Consider the following 25,853-nt stretch of genomic DNA (forward strand, 5'->3'; position numbering starts at 1 on the left):
TTCCGAGTATTAATTTTATATCCTGCCACCTTGATGAATTCATTTATCAGGTCCAGTAGTTTTTTGACTGAGACTTTAGGGTTTTCTATATACAATATCATATCATCTGCAAATAATGATAGTTTTACTTCTTCTTTTTCTATTTGAATGCCTTTTATTTCTTTTTCTTGTCTGATTACTGTGGCTAAGACTTCCAAAACTATGTTGAATAAGAGTGGTGAAAGGGGGCACCCCTGCCTTGTTCCTAATCTTAAAGTGATTGCTTTTAATTTTTGCCAATTGAGTATGATGTTGGCTGTGAGTTTGTCACTAATGGCCTTTATCATGTTGAGGTATGTTCCCTGTATTCCCACTTTGCTGAGAGTTTTGATCATGACTAGGTGCTGGATTTTATCAAATGCTTTTTCTGCATCTATTGAAATTATCATGTGGTTTTTCTCCTTTCTTTTGTTTATGTGATGAATCACATTGATTGATTTGCGAATATTGTACCAGCCTTGCCTCCCCAGAATAAATTCCACTTGATCATGGTGTATGATTTTTTTCCATATATTTCTGGATCTGGTTTGCTAATATTTTGTTGAGGATTTTAGCATCTAAATTCATCAGGGATATTGGCCTCTAATTTTCTTTCTTTGTGTTGTCTTTGCCTGGTTTTAGAATCAGAATTATGCTCGCCTCATAAAAGGAGCTTGGAAGTCTTCCTTCCTCTTGAATTTTTGAAATAGCTTGAGAAGGATAGGGGTTAGTTCTTCTTTGAATATTTGGTAGAATTCACTTGTGAAGCCATGAGGCCCAGGACTTTACTTTGTTGGGAGTTCTTTGAAAACTGTTTTGATCTCATTTGTTGTAATTGGTCTGTTTAGCTTTTCTGATTCTTCTAGATTAATTTTTGGAAGATTATATGTTTCAAGGAATCTGTCCATTTCATCTAGGTTGTCTAGTTTTTTGGCATACAGTTCTTCATCATATTTTCTTATAATATTTTGTATTTCTGTTGTGTCAGTTGTTATTGCTCCACTCTTCGCTTCTAATTTTATTTATTTGAGTCCTCTCTCTTTTTTTCTTGATGAGTCTTGTTAAAGCAGCAGTTCTCAACCTGTGGGTTGCGACCCCAGTGGGGGTCAAACGACCAAAACACAGGGGTCGCCTAAAGCCATCGTGGGTTAAAGGTTCATCGATCTTGTTTACCTTTTCAAAGAACGAACTCTTGATTTCATTGATCCTCTGTATTATTTCTTTAGCCTCTATGTCATTATTTCCACTCTGATCTTTATTATTTCCTTCCTTCTACTACCTCTGGGCTTTACATGCTGTTCTTTTTCTAGTTCTTTTAGATAAAGGGTCAAGTTGTTTATTTGAGCTTGTTCTAGCTTTTTAGGTATGCCTGTAATACTATGAACTTCCCTCTCAGGAATGCTTTTGCTGTGTCCCATAAATTTTGAGTTGATATATGCTCATTATCATTCGTTTCCAGGAATTTTTTTATTTCTTCTTTGATCTCTTGTTAAGCCATTCATTATTTAATAACATGCTATTTAGTTTCCAAGTGTTTGAGTATTTTTCAGTTTTTCTGTTGTGGTTGATTTCTAGTTTCATGCCATTGTGATCAGAGAAAGTGCTCAATATGATTTCAACCTTAAATTTGTTGAGGCCGCCTGACCTGTGGTGGCGCAGTGGATAAAGCGTCGACCTGGAAATGCTGAGGTCGCCAGTTCGAAACCCTGGGCTTGCCTGGTCAAGGCACATATGGGAGTTGATGCTTCCAGCTCCTCCCCCTTCTCTCTCTCTCTCTCTCTCTCTCTCTCTCTCTCTCTCTCTCCTCTCTCTCTCCTCTCTAAAATGAATAAATTTAAAAAAAATTTGTTGAGGCTGCTTTTGTGCCCTAACATGTGGTCTTTCCTAGAGAATGTACCATGAACACTTGAAAAGAATGTATATTCTGCTGCTTTAGGGTGAAAGGTTCTGAAGATATCTGTTAAATCCAGATGATCTAGTGTGTCCTTTCTTTGTTAATTTTCTTTCTTGAGGATCTAGCTAGTGATGTTAGTGGGGTATTGAAATTCCCTACTATTATAGTATTGCTGTTGATCTCACCCTTTAAATCCATCAAAGTCTGCTTTGTATATTTAGGTGCTCCTATACTAGGTGCGTAGATATTTATAACGGTTATATCTTGCTGTTGGATTGCGCCCTTTATCATTATGTAGTGACTTTCTTTATCTCTTACTATAGCCTTTGTTTTAAAGTCTATTTTGTTTGATATAAGTATTGCTATCCCAGCTTTTTTTTTCATTTCCATTTGCGTGAAATTTTTTTTCCATCCTTTTATTTTCAAGTTTTGTGCATCTTTTGTTTTAAAGTGTGTCTCTTGTAGACAGCATATGTAGGGTCCTGTTTTCTTATCCATGCAGCTACCTTATGTCTTTTGATCAGATCATTTAATCCATTTACATTTAAGGTTATTATTGATATGTATTTGTTTACTGCCATTTTATTCTTTAAAACTGTATTCCTCTTTTGCTATATTCTTTTTCCCCTTTGATCTTGTTTACAGCAGGCCCCTTAGCAGTTCTTGCAGCATTGGTTTGGTTGTAGTGAATTCTTTGAGGGGTTTTTTTGTCTGTAAAGCTTTTCATTTCTCCTTCAATTTTAAATAATAGCCTTGCTGGATAAAGTAGTATTGGTTGTAGGCTCTTGTTCTGCATTACTTTGAATATTTCTTGCCATTCCCTTCTGGCCTCAAGTGTTTCTGTTGAGAAGTCGGAAGTCATCCTTATGGGGGCTCCTTTGCAGGCGATAGCCTTTTTTTTCTCTAGCAGCTTTTAATGTTTTCTCTTTATCACTTAGCTTTGATATTTTAATTATGATGTGTCTTGGTGTAGAGTTCTTTGGGTTTCTCTTTAATGGTGTTCTCTGTGCTTCTTGAACTTGTGAGATGTTTTCCTGCCTTAATTTAAGGAGGTTTTCACCTATAATATGTTTGAACAAAGTCTCTGTCCCTTGTTCTTTCTCTTCTTCTTCATGAACCCCTATGATGCGGATGTAATTTCTCTTCATGTTGTCACAGAGCTCTCTTAGAGTTTCCTCAGACTTTTTGAGTCTCTTTTTTCTGCTCTACTTTTGTGCCTTTGTTTATCTTGTCCTCTTACTCGCTAATTCAATTCTCAGCTTTATCCATCCTGCTTTTAATTCCTTCCATTGTGTCGTTCATTTCTGATATTGTATTTGTCATTTCTGACTGATTCTTTTTTATTATTTCAATGTCCTTTTTTATATTTGCTATATCTTTATTTAGATGTTCGTAATGACCATCTATTATTATTCTAAGATCGTTGAGCATCCTAACAATCATTATTTTAAACTCTGCATCTGGTAATTTGGTTACATCCGACTCATTCAGGTCCTTTTCTGGGGATTTCTCTTGATTCATTTGTGTTGCATTTTTCTGTCTTCTCATTTTGTCTGTTTAAAAGAAGGTTTGGCCACTGGAGTCCACTGGGTGTGGCCTCTGTGTTCCCTAGGTGTGGTCTGTCTGTAGGCCCACCACCCAATCTGCTTCTGCTGCCTAGGGTGTTTGGGTATGGGTGTTGCCGGTGCCAGCCCACTGGGGCTGTTGCTGTGGTTTCTGCCTCTCCTTCACGGGGGGTGTGTGTGATCACATGCTCAGGTGTACAAGCCTCAGTGGCCTCGGCCTTCGCCCTGCCCTTGCGGGTAGGATTATGCTCAGCCCTGAGGGCAGGGGTGAGCACCTTTGCTCAGCTACGATCTTTGCCTGATCGCCACAAGGCTTTTGCCCCGCCCTTGTGGGAGGAGCCAGCTCTCAGGACAGCTGCAAGCCTTGGCTCCACAGACTGGGTGGGGCTGTGTATCCATGCTCAGTCGTGGGACTCCACCTGTTCTGGGCTTTCACTGCACTCCAGGGGAAGGAGGTGGCTTTCACGTCAGGCCACAAGCCTCAGTTCCGCAGTTGGGCGAGGCTGTGCTTCTGTGCCCTTGCTTAAGGGTGGGTCTCCGCCCCTTCTGGGGCTCCTGCTCTTACCCCACAGGCTGGATTGCAGGTGGTCTGCAGCTGGGCTTTACTGCTTTTGCAGGTCGCCTCCTCCCCTTCCAGGCAAGACTGAGCTCACACCTGGCCCTCAGTTGTGGCCGGCCAGCTTCCGCGTCCCGCCAGCCCCCTGCCCTGGAGCATGCCCTCAGCCGTGTGGGTGGGGGCGCTGCAGCTCAGACCCTAAGACTCACTACTGTAGTCCCGAAAGCTCTCTCCTTCTAAGCGACTCTGCTCTAAGTACCGCAGGAGAGCTTGTTTGGCTGGTGTTCTGCTTCCCTTTGCTGGTATTGCTGTTTCCAGGGTAAATATTCACTTTAGATTTGGGGAGTGACTCATCCCATGTGTTAGGGTGGCTGTCTATCAAAGTGTTTCTCCCTGTGCCTCCTAGATTACACTCTCTTCCCAATGTTCCGGTCCTTTCCTCTCTCCTGTCCCCCGGAGTCCCGGGTGAGTGGTTGCGAGAGAGGTTTTCTGCGTGGTCCCTTTAAGAAGAATACTGGGTGTGAGAAATCAGTCTCTTTCTCACAAACAGTATCCTAACTTGTTTCCAGCTAAATACTGTCCATACGCCTCTTCTAGACTCTGGAGCTGCAGGCTGGGGCTTTGTTCCTGGGTCTCAGGACCCTCCCCTCTCTGCTAAACTCACTTCCCTCCACGCAAGTTTCTCCGGGCTGCTGTTCACTCTGGGGAGCTGGGGAGCCCTCTCCACGTTTCTGCTTTTCCTACCAATCTCAGTATGGCTTCTTCAGTGTTCCTTGGTTGAAGAATCCTCTTAGTTTAGTCCAAAGTTGGTTTTTCCAGATGAAGGTTGTTAAAATTAAGTTGTAATCCACTTTGGTTCTGGGAGTTGCCATCTTGTTAAGTTGTAATCCACTTTGGTTCTGGGAGTTGCCATCTTGTCTGGCATCTACTTTATCTTAAGTGTAAGCCTACAATTGGAAATATTTAAAAATTGATAAAAATATTGGTTGATAAAGACAGATCTAATCAAAGGATCCATGCTTGGGTCTCTGAAAGAGTAATCAATTTGTCAGTTAATTCATTCAGCACTTACTCAGTATCTGTTCTTTGTGATGGCTGCAGAAATCATACAGTTCTTGTCCTTGAGAATCTACATTCCTATAGAGAGATAATATATAGATTCATATAATAATAATACTGTGGAGGGGGGAAATAGATAAATATAAGAGATGCAAATGAGTTATGAGGTAAAAGGAGAAATTTTCAACTGGTCTAAACCTGAGAAATGTGTAGAATTTTGCCAGCAGGAAATGTAATGGGAAAATATTCCAGGCAGAGGGAACAACATGAACAAAATGTTTGGAGTAGAAAAGTTCAGAGCAGATTTGAAAATAATATCCAGGTCTGTCTGCAGTACTTTGCCTAGGCAGTATATGCTGCTGAACTGGAGGAGTAAATAGGGGTTAATTTAAGAGGCTTAATCATCATATACAGAGATTTCAGGTTCATTTCAGGGTTAGTTGAGAGCTATTGAAATTTTTAAGCAAAGGAGTGATCAGATTATAATTATAGTAGGTAAATTTACTCATAGTAAAATATATGCCTTAAAAATAGGGTTATTGGAGAAATAAAGATCATTTGAAGGATATCATAATACTGCAGATGACCAAGGTCAACTGATTAAATAGACATACAGGACAGTCAGTAGATTTGGCTAAGGAGAGGAGAGGGAGGAGTAAAGACAACTCATGCTTTGAATCTGATTCATGAAGAGTATAATAACATCATTAACAAGACGGGTCAGAAAGAGGAGAGATTTGGGAATTGGGTGATATGAGGTTTTGGAAGTGTCGATTAGGGTGATAATACTAATAATTATTGAGTAGTTATTTGCTGGGAAGTATTCTACATGTTTTACATGCATGAGCTCATTTATTCCTCAGAACACCTTCACAATTTTTATACAGCCTGGCCAAGTGTAAACTGTTCATCTGTGGCAGAGTCAAGATACAGTTCTCAGGAGCTTCATTCCAGAGCACAATTTTTAAAGCCCTAATAGAATGCCTGCACTGAATGGGCTGGAAGGCGAGGCAGAAAGGGAGCAAGAGAGATGAAAAGACAAATGAAATAAAGAAGGGGAGGGTGTCAGGGACATTTCGGGAATTCCCAGGGAAGATCACAGAAAGCCAAAGACTTTCAGAAAACTGAAGGTGCATGTTTCCGAAAAGTTAAGAGTAGAAGGGAGTCTAAGAAAAGGCATTTATATTTAGTGGCCCAAAGAACATTGGGGCCTTAAAAGTAGTTTCAGAAAAGTGAAGTCTGAAGTTCATTGGCATGGGATGGAGGGGTCAGTAATTTATGAGGAAGTTGGAGAGGTCTAGTACTTATTTCACTCATCAATAGAATAGATATTATTATATATAATCATAATTTTCTAATTCAAGCAGTTAATTGAAGTGCTAAGATGTAAAGGCATTTTGAAAAATGAAAAATTTAAGCAAATATACAGAACTAAGTTATTGTTGCTGGGAAGGAGAGGAAAATAGTACTACAGCACCAGGTGGAAGGACTGCTGAGGAAATCTTTTTAAGGCCAAGGGATACCAACTTGGGTGGCTGTCAGAAGGGGGACATTTTAAGTTGTAGGAGAGATCAGGCGTCTTCCAGTGAAAGGAGAAAATGGAAAATGATGACTGCTGACTTTATACAAATAGACAGCTAGATCTTTTTCCAAAAGATGGGTTTATTCAGGAACAACCAAGAATTGCAATTTGGGACATTCCATATAATGGCAACCACGTGCAAGTCCCAAGAACAAAGGGGAAGCGACTCGTTTTACAGAAGAATGAGAGGGTTCAGAAGGACTTTTCTAAACAAAGAGCCCATTGGAAGAAACTAGGAGTTTGAAGTGTGGTGGCTTTTCATTGGCAGAATTGTAATAATCTCTCATCGGCTGAGTCTTTGTCAGGGAGGTCCTCCTTCCTGCTGGAATAGTAGAGCTAAAAAAGTATATGCCTTCCTGATGAAAGCTCGCCCAACTCCAATTTAAATGAGGTCTCTGTTTATTAATCTTCACAGTAGTTAAGAGGTTTGGGTTCTATGAGTGAGGACCCTTTCTCCTAGATTAGGAAGACGTCAAAAAGGATAGGAGGCAATGTGCGTGGGGGGGGGGGGGGGACGACACTTAAACTACTAACTGTACCAAAGAAGACCAGAGGCACTCACTCCTTTGATGATCTTGCCTCTTTTGGTGAATTTAGAAGGCAAAGTAATTAATGACTAAGGAAGGTTCAAATTAGCAGCACTGGGGAAGATTTGCAACAATTTCTGTGGGAATGCAGTGAAAAATCAGTTAAAGATAAAGAGATTACCATACAGAATTGAGGTCATACTGAGGTTTAACAGCATGAATTTTTAGTATAACCAGTTGCCAGGGTTATGTGTCTTTGGTTTGCAATGTTTAGCAGTCTGGCACAGAGGACCCAGCTGGCAGGATTTACAGAGGGTAAAGAAGCAGAGGATGTGAGAGAACCCATTTTAGAATAAGTAAATGCTGAGGAGAGCCAGGAATGTGCCTTTTATAAAGCTGCATGCCAGCTGGTTTGGGAGCAGGTTATCTTCTGCAGACGTGGAAAAACAGTTGGAACTGCAAATGGAGCTAAGGAAAAAGGGGGAGGCAGAAAGTCAAGAGTGAGGCACACGAAGGGCTTAGTGCAGAGGAAATGCAGTCAGGGGATCAGTGTTTGAGCAGGTAGAACTGGCAGAGTTCAGGGAACAGTGTTCCTGCTACCTGACTGTGAGGAAATGCTATGAGGTTGTTAGAAATAGAAAGGGTGAAGGTATTTAAGTGATCAAGGATGCTGGCAGTGAGTGTGGCAGAATGGAAGAACCACAGTCCAGGTACAAATTCATAAACAATCATCAAGTAATGCCCAGAAAATAGACCAAAAACCAAAAAGAGAGAGAAATTCTTAAAAATAAATCGTAGAGCCTAAACAGGGTAGCTCAGTGCATAGACCATCAGACTGGGATGCATACGACTGAGGTTCGAAACCCCGAGGTCACTGGCTTGAGAGTGGGCTCACCAACTTGAGTGCAGGGTTGCTGGCTTGAGTGTGGGATTATAAACATGACCCCATAGTCTCTGGCTTGAACCCAAAGGTTACTGGCTTGAAGCCCAAGGTCACTGGCTTGAGCCCAAAGGTTACTGGCTTGAAGCCCAAGGTCGCTGGCTTGAGCCCAAAGGTCATTCTCTTGAGCAAGAAGTCACTTGCTTTGCTATACCCCCCAGGTCAAGGCACATATGAGAAAGAAATCAATGAACAACTAAGGAGCCACAATGAAGAATTAATGCTTCTCATCTCTCTCTCTCTTCCTGTTTATCTGTCCCTCTCTTTGTCTCTGTCATAAATAAATAAGCAAACAAATAAATGGTAAAAATAAGTAAATAAATCATAGAGACTTGAAAGGCAAGTAATTACTGAGTTACTCAGTATTAAATAAGGTGTTTAAAATAATAACGATTGACACTCACTAGTAGTATGGCACTAGGAGAATGTTGGCAAGAAAACTTAATTTTCCCAGGTAATATATATGTAATCAGATGTGAAAGTTTGTTCCTGCTCATCAATAGTTTACCTCTAGCATATATTAAATGTAAATTGTAATTCAGTTTAACATTTTTTTAAATGCTGGATCCTATACTGTTGAACTCATATATCTATTTTAACCATATAATATTAAAATGTTTCCCCCAAAATTCAGAAAAGAAAAAATATTATTTGTCATTTGAATTTTAACTATTTCTAAAAGTATTTGTATCTTATGAAATATTTTAAAAGTCCTAGAGATATGTAGCAGAACCTGAAAAATTCTAAATCCATTCTGTTTTGCCACTATTTATGTGAGTTTGAACAAATTACTTAATATTCTAGTATCAGGTTTACCCATCAATAAGATAGATACTATGCTATATAATAGTGATTTCCTTTTCTTTTTAATTTTTCAATTGCAGTTGATATTCAATATTATATTAATTTCAGGTATACAGCATAGTGGTTAGACATTTGTATAAACTTACAAAGTGATCCCCCATAAGTCCAGTACCCATCTGGCACCAGCTATAGTTATTACACTGTTATTGACAGTGTTCCCTGGCATGTGACTGTAACTGCCCATTTGCTTTTTTCTTTTTTTTTAGAGAAAGAGGAAGGAGGGGTTAGAGAGAAGAGAGAGAAAGAAACAAACATCAACTTATTTATGCATTCATTGGTTGACTCTTGTATGTGTCCTGACCAGGGATCGAACCTGAAATCTTGGTGTACTGAGTCGACACTCCAACTAACTGAGCTACCCAGCCAGGGCCCAATTTGTAATTCTTAATTTCCTCTTCTTTTTTACCTAGCCTGACAACCCTTCCCATCTGGCAACCATCAGTTTGTTGTTTGTATCAATGAGTCTGTTTCTGTTTTGTTTATTTACTTACTTTGTTTTTTTAGATTCCACATAAAGGTGAAATCATACGATATTTCTCTTTCTCTATCTGGCATATTTCACGTAGCATAATAATACCCTTTAGGTTCATCTATGTTGTCACAAATGTTTAGAATGCATTCTTTTTTGTAGCTAATACTCTGTTGTATATATGTTTTACATATTCTTTATCCGGTCATCTATCGGTGAACACTTAGGTTGCTTCCTTATCTTGGCTATTATAAATAATGCTGCAGTGAACATAGGGATGCATATGTCTTTTTGAATTAATGTTTTGAATTTCTTCAGATAAATACCCAGAAATAGAATTTCTGGGTCATAAAGTAGTTCTGTTTTTAATTTTTTATGGAACCTCATGTTTTCCATAGTGGTTGCACCCATTTGCAATCCTACCAACGGTAAACGAGGGTTCCGTTTTCTCCACATCCTTGCCAACACTTGTTGTTTATTGATTTATTGATGATAGCTATTGTGACAGGTGTGATGTGATACCTCATTGTAGTTTTAATTTGCATTTCTCTGGTGATTAGTGAGATTGTGCAGCATCTTTTCATATGTCTATTGGACAGCTGTATGTCCTCTTTGGAGAAATGTCTATTTTGGTCCTCTGCCTGATTTTTTAATCAGATTGTTTGGAGGAATTTTTGGTGTTAAGTTATATGAATTCTTTAAATATTTTGGACATTAATCCTTTATCAAATATATGATTAGTGAATATCTTTGCCCATTTAGTAGGTTGTCTTTTTGTTTTGTTGATGGTTTCCTTTGCTATGTAAAAACTTTTTAGTTTGTAGACCCATTTGTTTATTTTTTTTCTGTTGATTCTCTTGCCCAAGGAGATTTCAAAATAAATACTACTATTAAAGCAATGTCAAAGTGTTTACTGATGATGTTTGCTTCTGAGATTTTTATTATTTCTGGTCTTAACATTCATTTTTTTAATTGAATGTAAGTCTCTAATTCATTTTGAGTTTATTCTTATATATGGTATAAGAAAGATCTAGTTTCATTTTTTGCATGTATCTGTCTGGTTTTCCCAACACCATTTATTGAAGAGGCTGTCTTTATCCCATTGTATATTCTTGTCTCCTGTATCATAGATTAATTCACCATATAGGCATTGTTTATTTCTGGACTCTCCTGTCCTATTGATCTATGTGTCTGTTTTTATGTCAGTACCATGTTGTTTTGATTACTATAACATTGTAGTTTGATATCAGGTGGCATGATTCCTCCAACTTTGCTCTTCTTTCTCAAGATTTCTGTGGCATTTCCACAGAATTAGAACAAATAAACCATTGGTATTTTGATAGGAACTGCATTGAATCTAAGATTTCTTTGGTAGTATGGACATTTTAAGTGTTTATTCTTCCTATTCATGAACACAATATATGCTTCTACATTTTTGTATCTTCTTAAATTTCTTTCTTCAGAGTCTTATACTTTTCTGATTATAGGTCTTTTACCTCCTTAAATTTATTTGTAGGTATATTTTTATGCAATTATAAATGGCATTGTTTTCTTAATTTCTCTTTCTAATATTCATTATTGGTATATAAAAATGCAGCTGATTTCTGAATACTAATTTTATATTCTGCTACTTTACTGATTTCACTTATCAATTCTAAAGATTTTTGATGGAATATTTAGGGTTCTCTATATATAGTATGTCATCTATAAAGAATGATAGTTTTTTTTCTTTTCTATTTGCATGCCTTTTATTTTATTTTAATTATTTTGTCTGATTGCTGTGGCTAGGACTTCCAATACTATGTTGAGTAAAAATGGTAAAAGTGGACATCCTTGTCTTGTTCCTGATCTTAAGGAAAATGGTTAAGTTTTTCATCATTAAGTATAATGTTAACTGTGGGTTTATCATATATGGCCTTCATTATTTCAAGATATGTTCCCTCTAATATTTGCTGAGAGTTTTTATCATAAGTTGATGCTAAGTTTTGTCAAATGCTTTTTCTGAATCTATTGATATAATCATACAATTTTTATTCTTTATTTTGTTCATGTTGTATATCACATTAATTGATTCATGGCTATTGAATCAACCTTACATCTCAGAATAAATCCCACTTGATCATGACATATGATCCTTTAATGTATTGCTGAATTCAGTTTGCTGATATTTGTTGAGGATTCTTTCAGCTATGTTTATCAAGGATATTGGCACACACACACACACACACACACACTTTTTGGAATCGGAAATACTAGCCTCATAAATGAACTTGAGAGCCTCACTCCTCAACTTTTTGTAATAGTTTGAGACAGATAGGTGTTACTTCTTTTGAATTTTTGGTAAAATTCCAACCCAGGAAGCCATCTGGTCCAGGACTTTTGTTTGTTAGGAGTTTTTGATTACCGATTCTATTTCCTTAGTAGCTATCAGTCTGTTCAGAATCTCTGTTTCTTCTTGACTCTTTCTGGAAGGTATAATAATGATTTTCTAACTCTAGCAGTTAACTGAAATGTTAAAATGTAAAGACATTTTTAAAAATAAAAACTTAAGAAGATATACAGAACCAAGTTATTGTTGCTGGATAACCAAATTAGAATGTCCAGATAGAGAATCAAAAAAAACGGGGGGGGGGGGGGGGATTTACTGACAATTTCAATTAAAACAAATCCTGGACTTAATTCAACATTCATTGCTTTAAAAGGCTGGTTTTAGTTATTGGTATTCTATCATAATGTGACCATAACTTTCAGGATGACTGATCTATTTTCACAAGTATTATAGAGGATGTATTCAGATAATGAAATGTTTTTATTAGCAGGTATAGCAAAGGAACGTAGACACAAGAGGAATGTGTGCTCTAAATTCAGAATTATGAGTGATCTAAAAAATATCTGGGAAAAACTATAGAAGAGGAGGATATTTTTTTGAAGCATGAGCCCCCCCTGCTTCTGAACATCATGGACTCTCTGGCTCTCTGTCTATTTTACTAAAAGCAGTGTCTGGTTTTTGTTGGAACTCTTTGCAATTTTCATGGCATGAAAGAAATATTCTTAAAATGTTTTTCTATTGTTGTTCTTGCAGTGTATGAAATCTTTGAATTAGCAATTATGTTCCTAGAAAATAACACTTTAGTATCCCATGATGAAGAGGAAAACTGTAAAGGACAGCTGTATAATTAACAAGAATTTAGCTGATTTTATTAGAAAATTAATTTGGTGTTACTTGTAATAATATATGAAAGAAACAAGAAAGGGGGGAGGGAGGAGAGAAGGAAGAAGGAAAGAAAAGAAAGAAAAAGAAAGAGAAAGAGAAAAGGCTGTTGATGTTCTTAAGAGGAAAATGACTATATAAATAAACACATTCAATTTTATAATGATAAAATACAGAAATAATAAGTTGAAATAACTTCCACGGGAGTAGTTGCTTTGATCCTTTGAGAATGTGGGCCACCTTAGGACATATATTCTTCCCAGAAGTGGGAGCTACGTGACTTGGGTGATGTCACCAGTGACTACTAACCACTGCAGGATAAACAAACATCAGCAGGAAATAAATGTGGGTAGGGCAAGGGTCTAGAAGCGCTCCTTCATTCTAGAAAAGTATCACGCCTGCCAACATTAGTGGTTTGTTTTTTTCCCAAAGGGAAGAAAGGGGATGAAGCATAGCTGCTGCTTTCTGTCACAGAAACCTTTCTTGAAGGAGGCAGTGTCTGTCCTTGACAAATGAATCTCCCTGTTGGCAAAACATTGAGAAGTAGGGGACTCTTCACTCTTGCTGCAGTTATTGGTTGCTTTCTCCAAACTAACAAGCTTGTCTGTGGAACTGCTAAGAAGAAAGTTTCGAGTTACCAGAATTAAGCAAGCCCACTGAGGAGCAGGAGGAGGGGGAGGAGGAGGGGGAGAAAGAGGGAGGGAGGAGGAGGAGGAAGAGCAGGAGGAGGAGGAAGAGCAGGAGGAGGAGGAAGAGGAGGAGGAGGAGCAGCGGCAGCAAAAGAAGCAGAACCTTTAAGCATTGCAGCAGTTGCTCCTCTGATTGGCTGGATGGTCAGCTGCTTCCCTGGAACAAAAGGTCAAAGTGGACTGCAGTGTAAATGTAAATGTAGAGAAGCAGTCAATAAAAAAGCATTGCTTGAAGAAGTTCGGAGGCTGAGAACAGCAGTGGGCTGGATAACTGCAGAGCACGTTGGTTCAGTTGTGAGGTGCAGCCTCCCGCCCCAAGTCCAGCTTAGAAGACGTTCACTGTAAGAAGACGTTCACTATACAGACGACCAAACTTGGCAGTTGGCGTGGAAAAGACAGTTGTGAGGGTCTCTCGCAAATTTATATACAGGAATGGCTTGTGAAATCATGCCTCTTCAAAGGTAGTATTCCTTCCTGATTTTGTTTTATTTTATCCTGTATTTTCTGAGTAGTATAAAACCATATAACTTTGGCAATACTTGACATCTTTTAATAACATGCTGGAAACTGTGTATATAATCCATGGTACATAATATTCTCTGTTAAGACAAGAAAAATTTAAATATTATACTGCTTCTTTTACTGACACTTATGCCCAATTTCTTATCTTTGTCACTTGATTATTATGTTCAGCTTTTTTTCTTTAAATAAAAATGAATATAAGAAAATATCTATGAAATTTAAAGAAAAACAGACATGGAATATATTATGAAGGTTTATCATAAAACTGAATTAACTTCTTAACAATGTGAAGCTGTGGTAAGAGCTCATTTTAAAGAATGTTAATAGGCTAAAGACCCTGACCCTTTTAAAATACATCTTAGAATTCCTCCTTTCTGGAGTCAGATCTAGGCAAGGATTTTCTATCAATAAGGACTATATAATTTGTGAATATAAATGTTAAGGATAGTATTTCTCCATGAATAATTATAGATGGATTTATTATACAAATGATACCTTTTAGGAAATTGCACTGCAAGAGTACTTGAGCTCTAGGCTGTGTTTTGTTAATGACCTTAATGAATTACAGAGGCTATGGTGGAGCAGAGAAAGGTTAATTTTAAAAAGGGGTTTGTTAGAAATAACATGGCAGGTGAACTAAGAAGTAAATAATATCCTAGAATATGAAGCTGGAAGTCACCTATGTGATGATGGGGTCAGTTTCACAACAGGAAAACTGATGCACGGAGGAAGTCTCAGAGTTGCCCAAGGTCATATTTTATCATTTTAAAATGACTACTGCCATCATATTATCATATTATCATATTTTGACTTCAACTGCTTTTCACATAATGACATTCAACCCCATATATTAATGCTTCCTTTAAGAAAACTATAGAGAGTTTTATTAGCAAAAATTATTTTTAAGTCAAATAATATAGTTTATAAGTCTGAAAAAATCGGGATAAAAATGAATTTTATTTTAAAAACCATGCCATTAATATTTTACTGAATGTTCATGTTTTACTAGTTAAGTCATGGCAAACAAAAATGTGTTGATCTGCTAAATGGTTCCTGCAGGTGCATACTGTGAGATAAACCAGTGTAATTCTTTTTGTTTGTTTCTTCACTGCACAAGTGTACTGTAATGGGAACTTGATGGGGGTGTCCACAAATTTCTTCTCTAAAAAAGTAATAAACCAAGGGGGGCAGAAAGTGGTTTATAGATCTGAAATTTATCCATATTAACTCAATGGAAAGATCCACATGCATAAAGCTTGCAAGAGACTAAAACTAATGTACACTTTTTGGAGTCTTGATTTGGTTTCCAGCTTTAAAGTTAGGGACTTTCTTATAATGATGTCAGTTCTTAAGAGTCTTAAGCAAGTCATATTCTAGATAATAATATTGGCTATGACCGAACTCTGTAATTAGCTACTTGAAGATATGATATCTTTTAAGAAGGAAATAGATCTTACTGCTAAAACATAGTTTAGGGAGTTAAGTTGATAAAAGCTAAAACAGAATCAGCATGATTTCCTGCAAAATATTTTGCATTGTTAGTCCTTATCAATAAATCTATGTAAGTAGAATAATTCAAATCAGTGGTAGGATTCAAATAATTTAACAACTGGTTCTCTGCCCTAATGAACATTTTAAGTATAAAAAAACAATATCCCGAAAGGTAGTTTATTATTTCATGCGCTTAATACTTAAATTAGAACAATAACAGAGGCACACAACACTAGGTTATGTTACAGAGTTTTAAAATATTAATGAAAAAATATTAAATTATACCTGGCAAAAAAAAACCCAATAAAACTGTTATTTAAGATATTTCCATATTGCTTCTTGATTGGCATCCTCACTTGCAATTTTTTTCACCTATGGATGGAATGAATATTACTATAGGCGCTTAGAATACGCTGTTGCAGAGATGAATGTTAGAAAAGAGTAAGAAATGTAAATTTGTGATTTCCACATTGGGTGGCTGCCCAGGCACCCACCTTAGAGAGAAAGAACCCTGATTACAAGTGCCATTTTAACAACTGGTTTGCCGAACTTAACAAAAAACTGGATATTGGTTCTACCAAACCAGTGTGAACTGGCTGACTCCAACCACTGATTTGAATTTGCATTAAAAAATGCTGATCAGCAAATTCACTGTTTGCCTCGCTCGGAGAGTTTATTTGATTGATTACCTTGTAATCAATCATTTCTGGCCTCTGCCTGCCTTTGATTATAAACCTCCTGAAGGCCAGGACCAGGTATGCGTGGTTCTCTTTGTAAAGGATCGCTTATGAATTTAAGCGCTTATGCAGAAAACTTTCCTGTTCCTGGTTCTATATCTTTGGCCAAGGATCTCTGTGACTCTAGTAAGGAGGACTGTTGCCAACCGCCCCCACTGTTATGCAGCCTGAAGCAGGAAGGTGGCTGAGCCTTGTGGTATGCCCGCTGACTAATGGGATGAGAGTTTTGCTCTTAAAATAATCGAAAGAGGCTAGAAACTGAATTAAAAGTAGAGAAGTAAAAGAATAGCTTTAAATACCAGTTAAAGAAATTTATACTCACTATTTGTATTGAGCAGAGAGGCCAATGCTTCTCATACTTTAGGCACAAGAGAATTACCCGGGGGACTTATTTTTAAATAAGTTAATAACTTATTATTAATGTCATTCTGTTGCCCTCCTTCCCTGGCCTTACTGAATCTGAATCTAGGTGTGACAGGGAAATTATCTGCATTTTTAACAAGCTTCCTAAAAGCAAATCTCATAAAAAAAATGGTCCACACATTCAGAAAAATGCTGATCTAAACTTTAGTTAATGATTATAGCTGGTAAAAAGACACTGACAGAGGTATATATAAGAATCTAACACTATACTACTCAACATCCACCTTATAGCATACTGTCAGTATCGTGACCTTATGTGAGGCATTTTTGTTTGTTTGTTTGTTTTCATAACTGATGCTTTCATTTACTAGATGGTGTTACCTAATAAAACAAAGTGTACTGAAAATGTTGCTTAACATTTTTCTCTATGACTCAACACTCCCCTATACTACCAGTGATACTAGGTAATTAAGACAAAAGTTCTGCTTCAGAGAGGTCACTTGTTAGTCAGGATGCACATTACCAGACAATTGCAATCCATGTGGTAGGCAGTATGATTAGCATAATAATAGAGATATGCCTATGTGGATAACATTGCCCTGTTTTTTACTTCACTGCATATAAGTATATGGTCTTAGAGGGCATGTTTGTGCCCTAATGGCTACTTAGTGTATAATTTCCATGAGTGACATTTTAGCCTTTCTGAGCACACTGGGAAAGTATGTGGAAGATAAATTTGTTAATGCTAATCTGTAACCAAAAAGAGAATAACAGATGAGGTTGAAAGCTAAGAATGAAATAAAATACTTTGGTTCCCTTTAATGTATTTTGCTCTCTGTTTATTACTTAATGCAATTTCCAGGCCTTCCAGGATGGAGTTGACTATTTAGAAACTCATGATCTTTAAAAAAAAACTGCAGAGGCTGAATGTTTAAAATGTGACTCTCTGTAGAGTGAAGAACTCAGTTCTTACATTTTATTTCAAGTGACTTAAATTAAATATGGGTCTTATTACATATCTATTGAGATGGTTCAATTCAATTATCCCTATTATTTTTTAAATAATACAATATTTGCATATATTTCTTATTCTTAATTTTAAAACTCAACACATTGTATGGATATTCTTGCCTCCTGAAAAAGCTCCCCAAAAGAAATAAAATAATACAGAACTAAGTAGAGAAACTATATTAAGAATTGAATTGAAAGTTTTACTTTTTCAGGTGACTTAAGTAAACCTTCTGTCACAAATGAGATAGTATGTTTTATCAGATTCCAGCGATTACTTATACCTCAGGCTCTTTGCATGATTCCTATTCCCTTGGATTCTGTTCCCTTAGATATTGTGGATCTGTAGGTAAGGATCTCTATTTTATGCATAGCTAGACTTCAACAGACTAAGAAACAAAGTCATAATAACTTTTGTCCTTTGTCTATGACAAAACACTCAACTTTCACAGCAGTATTTTGATTTGCTAGAATAACTTTCTAATACCCATTAACTCAATTTATAGCCCCAAAGAATAATGATGGAGGATGAAGTTAAGAGTACTGGTGATTCATTTAGATTCGTTTGGTTTTATTGCATTATCCTCTTTCATGTGTTAGCGCCCTGTTCTTTCCTTGGCTTGTTTGCCAAAGGAGAAAACTGAGATTAATAATGTCTGTGTAATTCTCTTTTTTAATGCTTCATCGATAAAATTATGATATATAATATGTTACTGCATATTTATTTTATGATGGTGAAATACATCATAATTCCAAATTGCAATGGCACTTATAGTGATAGGATTAATTAATTGATCCTGCATGAGAAAATTTCACTAATATTTCTTACAGCAGAATTAATCTGGGCTTTCTAAGTATTAGTCTGTAGAATATTCTTTTGCAAACAAGGTAAACATTAATAACATGGGGATGATATGGGAGTTAACTAGGGAACAACCCAGGTAAAAATGATCTTACTGTGTGTCTTCTGTGTGGTGTTAGAGCGCCCTCTATTGCTTGTGGTGACACCTTCAGTCAATGTATCTATAAACTCATAGTGTTCCTAACTTGTTGCGATTTTGATAACACTCCTGAACTCTCCCCAGCCCCTCTACAAACACAGTCTAAGAGGGCATTAAAAGATGCCTCACTTCAGATCTGGGTTAACACTTATGGGGATTATGTAACTTAGACTTTATCATTTATATGGCCAAATTTGGTAGTAACAAGAATTCATTGAGAACAAATAAGATCTCTGTAAACTCTCATATGGTGTTGCAATACCTCTGGAATCTAAAATATTTGCTCATTACTCTAGGTAAAGAACATAGTAAGAGCTAAGGTGAGGAATTTTTCCATTTTTATACAGATCATCCTGTCTAAACCATTGAAAACATAGAGGTGTTAGGTATTCAGCACAGAACAGTGGGGAAAGCAATGGAAAGGTAGTCAACTTGCCATCAAAACCACATCCAGACACTGACTGCCCATATGAATTTGGGCAAGTCATTTTCCTCATTAATAAAAATGAGATGGTAATACCAGACATAGTTACTTATGGGGAAAACATTGTAGTTAAAGAATAAGATAGTTCTAAAACTACTAAGACTTAAAGAGTAGTATGTTGCTTTTCTTTAGATTTTGTTATTCTGACCCTTGCAATACCTTTCCATTCCTGAAATGCAAGAATACTTAACAGCAGGGGTCCCCAAACTTTTTACACAGGGGGCCAGTTCACTGTCCCTCAGACCATTGGAGGGCCGGACTATAAAAAAAACTATGAACAAATCCCTATGCACACGGCACATATCTTATTTTAAAGTAAAAAAACAAAACAGGAACAAATACAATATTTAAAATAAAGAATAAGTAAATTTAAATCAACAAACTGATCAGTATTTCAATGGAAACTATGGGCTTGCTTTTGGCTAATGAGATCGTCAATGTCCGGTTCCATATTTGTCACTGCTAGCCGTAACAAGTGATATGACGCGTTTCCGGAGCCGTGATGCATGCGTCCTGCGTCACCGGAAGTAGTACTGTACGTGAGCGACACTGCGCTTTGCTGCACTGCCACATACAGTGCTCCTCTCACTGACCACCAATGAAAGAGGTACCCCTTTCGGAAGTGCAGCGGGGGCTGGATAAATGGCCTCAGGGGGCCGCATGCTGCCCACAGGCCGTAGTTTGGGGACCGCTGCTTAACAGAGTTAAAGCAAGGCTCTGTCATTGCATCCTATTTTACTGGATGGACGTTGGAAAGTAACCTAAAGAATGGTTTGTGAGAAGTGCCATTAAATATACCATGGAATTAAATACCTTTTACCTTTTTTTTCCTATACTACTTGTATATTTGTGATGATCAGAATGAATTGCCAGACTAATCACTTGTACTGTATAAAATCATTTTTAAAGCACTACTTATTCTTCCCTTAAGAAGAATTGGAAATAATAATTTTTTTTGGTAATAGCTTAATTGAGATATAATTCCATTCTGTGCAGTTCACCTGAAGTTTACAGGCCATTGACTTTTAATATATTCACAAGGTTGTACACCTGTCACTACAATCAATTTGAAAGTGTGTGTGTCCCCAGAAGGCATATATTGGCGCTCTAATCCAGTGTGATGGTATTTGGAGAGGAGACCATTGGGAAGTGATTAGATTTGGAGGAGGTCATGGAGGTGGAGGTTCCGTGATAGGACTGGTGTCCTAATAAAGATATGAAGGGCCAGAGTGTGCTCTCCTCTACCCCATCCTCCCACCCAAGTCTCATGGGGACACAGCAGGAAGACAGCCATGTGCAAGCCGGAGACAGCTCTCACCACAACCTGACCGTGCTGGCACCCTGACCGCAGACTTCCAATCTCGAGAACTATGAGAAATTAATGTTTCTGTTGTTTGAACCACCCCATCTCTAGTATCTTATTATAGCAGCCCAAACTAACTAAAACAACCACAATCTTTCTATCCCAACTCTAGGCAATCACCAATCTACAATACTTTCTGTCTTTATCAATTTACCTACCCATCTATGTTAAAACCTTTGAGCAGATAATCATGAAGCCACATGTGGAGCTGATTTTAGTTCTCGCATCAGACATGTTAATGGGAAATAGTGGAGACAGATGTGATAAAAAACAAAGTAGTAGGAAGTTCTAGAAGTTGATATTTTTAAAATTGAGATACATAAGTAAAGAAATAATAATACTGGGCAGGGCAAAGGGGAGAGATACAGGGAAAATTTTATAAAAACTTTAAAGTTTAGGCAGGAAAACATGGTATCTTCTCATCAAATATAAGAATAAAAATCAGAAGATTTGAATTTAATAGATATTAAAAGCTGAACTGCTTCCCTCAGATCATATTGAATGGGACTAATATGCTAGAAGAAGTTAAGGCTTTAGAAAAGTTTACCCTGGCCGGTTGGCTCAGTAGTAAAGCATCTGCTGGCATGTAGATGTCCCGGGTTCAATTCCCAGCCAGGGCACACAGGAGAAGCACCCATCTGCTTCTTCACCCCTCTCCATCCCCCTTCTTTCTTTCTCTCTCTCTCTCTCTCTCTCTCTCTCTCTCTCTCTCTCTCTCTCTCTTCTCCTCCTGCAGCCATAGCTCACTTGGTTCTAGTTAGTTGGCCTCTGGTGCTGGGGATGGCTCAGTGTCTTCCTCAGCAGGCGCACACACACACACAAAATAAAAGTGGCTCGGTTGCTGAGCAACGGAGCAATGCCCCTGATGGGGAGAGCATCCCCCCTAGTGGGCTTGGTGGATCCCAGTCAGGGCACATGCAGGAGTCTGTCTCTGCCTCCCCTCCTCTCCCTAAAATTAAAAAAAGAAAAAAAAGTTTAAGATGATACATCAATATTTTGCTGTCAGTAGAATGATTATGGAAAGAAATGTAATTTTACTAAGTTAAAATAGCCCCTGAAATTAACATTAGGAATTGAAAGCCAGCCTGAATAGACCATTGATACACTAGGTTGTGCCTCCATCATTTTCAAAGGCTTCACTTTGTAAACACTCAAGTGCCTGCCTGCTCCTCCCCTCCCCTTTGCCCTCCCCTCCCTTCTCTTCCCTCCCCTCCCTTCTATTCCCTTTCCCCTCTCCTCAGCCGGTGCCACTTCCTGGCTTGCAGCCGGTACTGCATTGTCTCATGCCTTCACACACTCTCTTTGTTGAAGAGTTCTTCTCCTGTCCATTGTCTTTTTCCTTAAAATGTGTATGTGACCTTCAAAGTTCACTCCCAATGTCAACCATGTCACCTAACCCACCAGACTTCATGTTTAAGGTCTAGGGTTCTGTCCTTTGCCTGGCTCTGTGGTTAATTAACCTTTCTCAGACTTGTTTTTCTCATCTGAACAATCTGGTTAGTAATAATACTTCACTCCAAGAGTGTCTTTGAGGATCGAATGACAAAATGTGGGTGAAACTCTTGGCCTAAAGCCTGACTTATTATGATGAGTCCTCAGTACCTGGTATCCCTTTTCCATGGTATTAAGTTGATTATTGTCAAATTTCGAAGTTGCGCTTTCTCCATGGCCTATCAATTCTGTGAAGGATAGGACCTTATCTTATTAGCATGTGTATCTCCAGCACCTATCATCTGCTCTGATAAAGATTGGACTCAGAAGATTCTGACTGAACACCTGGATGTGGTTTTGGAAGCTCACAGGCTGGAGTGTAGGCAGACATCCAGCCTTCATACTGTTGCCAGTGGATCATCCCAAAAACCAGTGTAAAATCACGATGATGTAGAAACAAGTCCTTGGCTCATCTTTCTGTGCAGAGCCCTCCTTTGGCAGTGGGACTGTTCATTATGGGGAAGATGATGGGATCATTTATATCACTTTCTGTGCAGTTTGTCTCTCTCAAGAAATCCACATTCAGAGTTAATAGTTTGGGAACTTATATCTCTTAATAAAAATGCTATATTACCAAACCATTAAGAATAGTAAAATTAAGGTAATTATTAAAAGAATTTAGTAAAAGTAATTTACTATACTGCTCACAAAAATTAGGGAAGATTTTATCTCTTTATATTCATTTTTAAATATCCCCTAATTTTTGTGAGCAGTATATATCCTTCTGCAGGTATCCCCAATTCTTTTGATTTTTATTTTAGTAACTAAAGATTGCAAAATACTTAAACTCACTCATGTTCTAAAAATACTTTCTCATCAACTAATATCAACCCCCTCTAAACGAAAGTCGCTGTACTGTACAGTCTAAAAAAACTACCTCCATCTGGCAATCTTTTCTATAATAATGACTAAACATCACTTTTCTGAACAAGCCTCTCAGACAAAAGATTTCAGCTACCTTGATAATAGTTTTGTGCTAAACCAAAAATTTCTTTGAGCCCCAAACAACTCTTGGGTTTACAGTGAGGTGAAATTATTTTCTTTTTCTGCTCTCAAGCTGGAATAAACTGATATAGTTTGTAGCAAGGACATATTCAAATATTACCTTGCCTGAACATATCCTGATCTCGACTCACTGTACAACGGGGAAAATACTGTGTTTACATTGCTGCCATAATGGCAAAACCCACACTGCTAATTGTTCAGTGGAAGAAGAGAAATTATTTTCTTTTCTTTCTTTTTTTTATTTTTCTTTAAATAAATATGGAAGAAAACCCATGGCACAGTTGAAATTTCATTGTTTCAAATAGAAGGGAACAAGATGACTTAATCAACACAGATACCTGAGTATGTTTCTGCTGGGAAGATTAATTTTACAAAGATATAAAGTATATGTTTTCCAAATATTTAATCCAATAATAGTGTTAGGACTCAGCAAAGTCTTGATGCTGCTGCTGTGATTCAACAGCCATTTATTGAGCACCTGGTGTATTCTAGGTACCTTGCCGGGGGCTGGTGGTACCAAGATAGAGACAGATGCAGGAGGTGAGGCAAGCATCCAAGCTCAGCAGTCAGCAGTCCCCTGTCACGTGCTCATCACTGGCCTGTACAAAGCTGGAGGAGGAAGCAGCTCCCTCTCCAGGGCGCTGGAGATGGCTTCCCAGATTAAATGACAGGGGAGCTGAGAGATAAGCCTTCATCAGGCAGAGAAAGCGGAGGAAGCACATAAGTTAGAAGGAACAGCATGTACAAAAGGGGAGAGTTACAAAAGGACACCGAAAAAGCTCTAGAGAGGTACATGGGACTTAGATCAGGAGGCACCTTGCATGCCAGGTTTACACATTTGGATTTTACCCCAAAGGCAGTTGGGAAGCTCACAGGCTTTAAGTTTGGAGGGTGAATCTGGTGAAAGTATTTCGATAAACTAGTGTGGGTAGCAGAGAAAGAGAGACTGAAAGGCGAAAGCAGTGGAAATGGAAAGGAAAGATCCAGTTCAAGTGACGTGTCCTTTTTGAGATAGAATCAGTACAATTTGGTGGTTTACCAGACTTGAGGGGGGGGGGGTGGTAAAGAGATAAACTTCTTTAATGAGAGCAGTTTGTTTATTAATATGATATAAATATAACAGGAATGAAAATTCTGTTCAGTGACTCTAAACATGCCTTCAGCCAGCCTCCTCTGTGAAGTGTGATCCCATGATCCCACTGTGAGCTGTTGGCTGTGTCACTCAGTCAGTAAGTAGTGATGGTTCACTTCTGACCTGCTAACTGTGTGGAGAGACACGAAAGAAGTAGAGGATACAACACCCTGACCCCTCCCAGCTTAAAACCTCCTCTTCCCCGACATGCACTCACCCTCACCCCCTACAATTCCTAAGAGATTTAAAGCTGTCGACCAGAAGGTCATCAGAGATGGAAATTAGCTGGGTTGAAACAGAATGAGACGTTCCTTTGAATCTAAAGGACAGAACACAGTTGATAATGCCACAGTTATAAAGTACAGAGGAACCCAAAGAGAGCATGCGTCCCTGAGTCTCCTTCTTGACACCATCCTGTGCTACAACCAGGACAACAATATTTAAAAGAGACTTTGTTAGCTCCCATGGCCTTCCAGAACTATGTCCTTATGCCCACGCCGGGCATAGCCAAACCCACTTCCTCTCTGTGCTTTTCTCTGCCATCCACACTCAACAAAATCTGGGCTTCTTGGGCCCAGAGCTGATTCTGGAAGTGGGGTGGAGAAGGAAAGGGTGTCTTCTCTGTCCTGTGAGATCTTAATTCAAAGATTTTCATTGAGTGTACATCAAGCAGGGGAGAGGTGTATTTGGCATAATGTTTTAGAACAGTGTTTTTCAATGTGGGTCATGACCTGTTAGTGGTCATAAAACTAATTTAGCAGCTTGTGACCTGCATTTTATATAACTATATAAAAATATAACAGAATAGAAAATATCCAAATAGCCTGACCAGGTGGTGGCACAGTGGATAGAGCATTGACCTGGGACACTGCAGACCCAGGTTTAAAGCCCTGAGGTTGCCAGCTTGAACGTGGGATCATAGACATGACCCCATGGTTGCAGGCTTGAGTCCAAATGGTCGCTGGCTTGAGCAAGGGGTCACTGGCTTGGTTGGAGCCCCCCCCCATCAAGGCACATATGAAAAAGCAATCAATAAACAACTAAGGTGCCACAACTATGAGTTGATGCTTCTCATCTCTCTCTCCCTTCCTGTCTGTTTGTCCCTGTCTGTCTCTCTAATATATATATATATATATATATATATATATATATATATATATATATCTCCAAAGTAAGAATAATTTTATGAAATTTGTGTTCGTTTTATGTTTATTTGTACTTTCATGATGTGAAATTTAATTCTAACTGTATCATGGCCAAAAGTCTTCTAAAATATTGTATCTGGACTACTTATTGAAGACAGTTCATTGGAATAAGAGGTTAGTACAAGCCTGGAAATCACACCCATGTCAGTATGGGAGCTTAATTCTAGTTGTAACATTCCTACAAATGAATTTGCAGAGCAGGTTCTTTGTTAGGCAGGTTCTTATTCTTTAATTTATGACATTTCTACATTTAGAAAAAAAAATTAGCAGATGTATTAGTATCCGAGGGCTGCTATAACAAAGTACTGCAAATGGAGGACTTAGAACAACAGAAATTTGTCCTCCTACCGTCCTGCAGGCCATGGGTCCCAAATCAGTGTGCTGGCAGGACCCCGTTCCCTCTGAAGGCAATGGGTAATCTGTTTAGGCCTCCCTCCTAGCTTCTGGTAGCTTCTTAGCTTGTGGCAGCATAACTCCAGTCTTCATATGGCATTCTCCCTGTGTGCCTGTCAGTCATTGTATCCAAATTTTTTTATAAGGATGCCACTCTAATAACTTTATTTTAACTTGGTCACTTCTATAAAAACCTTATCTACAAATAAGGTCACTTTCTGATGTACCGGGGGTTAAGGCATACCTTTTGAAGGGACATGATTCAATCTATAACAATATATTTC

The 25,853-nt window shown here is 38.1% G+C and overlaps 1 protein-coding gene across 9 annotated transcripts in view; it reads left to right on the forward strand.

Moving 5' to 3' along the window:
- FAM13A (family with sequence similarity 13 member A) overlaps positions 1-25,853 on the forward strand; it is a 315,289-nt gene that overhangs the window by 200,884 nt on the left and 88,552 nt on the right. For 2 of the 9 annotated variants that reach the window (XM_066279168.1, XM_066279169.1), the window contains exon 1: positions 13,469-13,835. The exons of 5 other annotated variants lie outside the window; for them this stretch is intronic. In XM_066279168.1, coding sequence (XP_066135265.1) covers positions 13,807-13,835 — 29 coding nt within the window. In that variant the 5' untranslated portion in view covers positions 13,469-13,806. Of the gene's footprint in view, positions 1-13,468; positions 13,836-25,853 lie in introns of those variants that run through there. 2 more of the 9 variants (XM_066279166.1, XM_066279167.1) reach the window with 1 other exon arrangement.

The sequence above is a fragment of the Saccopteryx bilineata genome, chromosome 5 (assembly GCF_036850765.1).
Source record: "Saccopteryx bilineata isolate mSacBil1 chromosome 5, mSacBil1_pri_phased_curated, whole genome shotgun sequence".
Classification (NCBI taxonomy): domain Eukaryota; kingdom Metazoa; phylum Chordata; class Mammalia; order Chiroptera; family Emballonuridae; genus Saccopteryx; species Saccopteryx bilineata.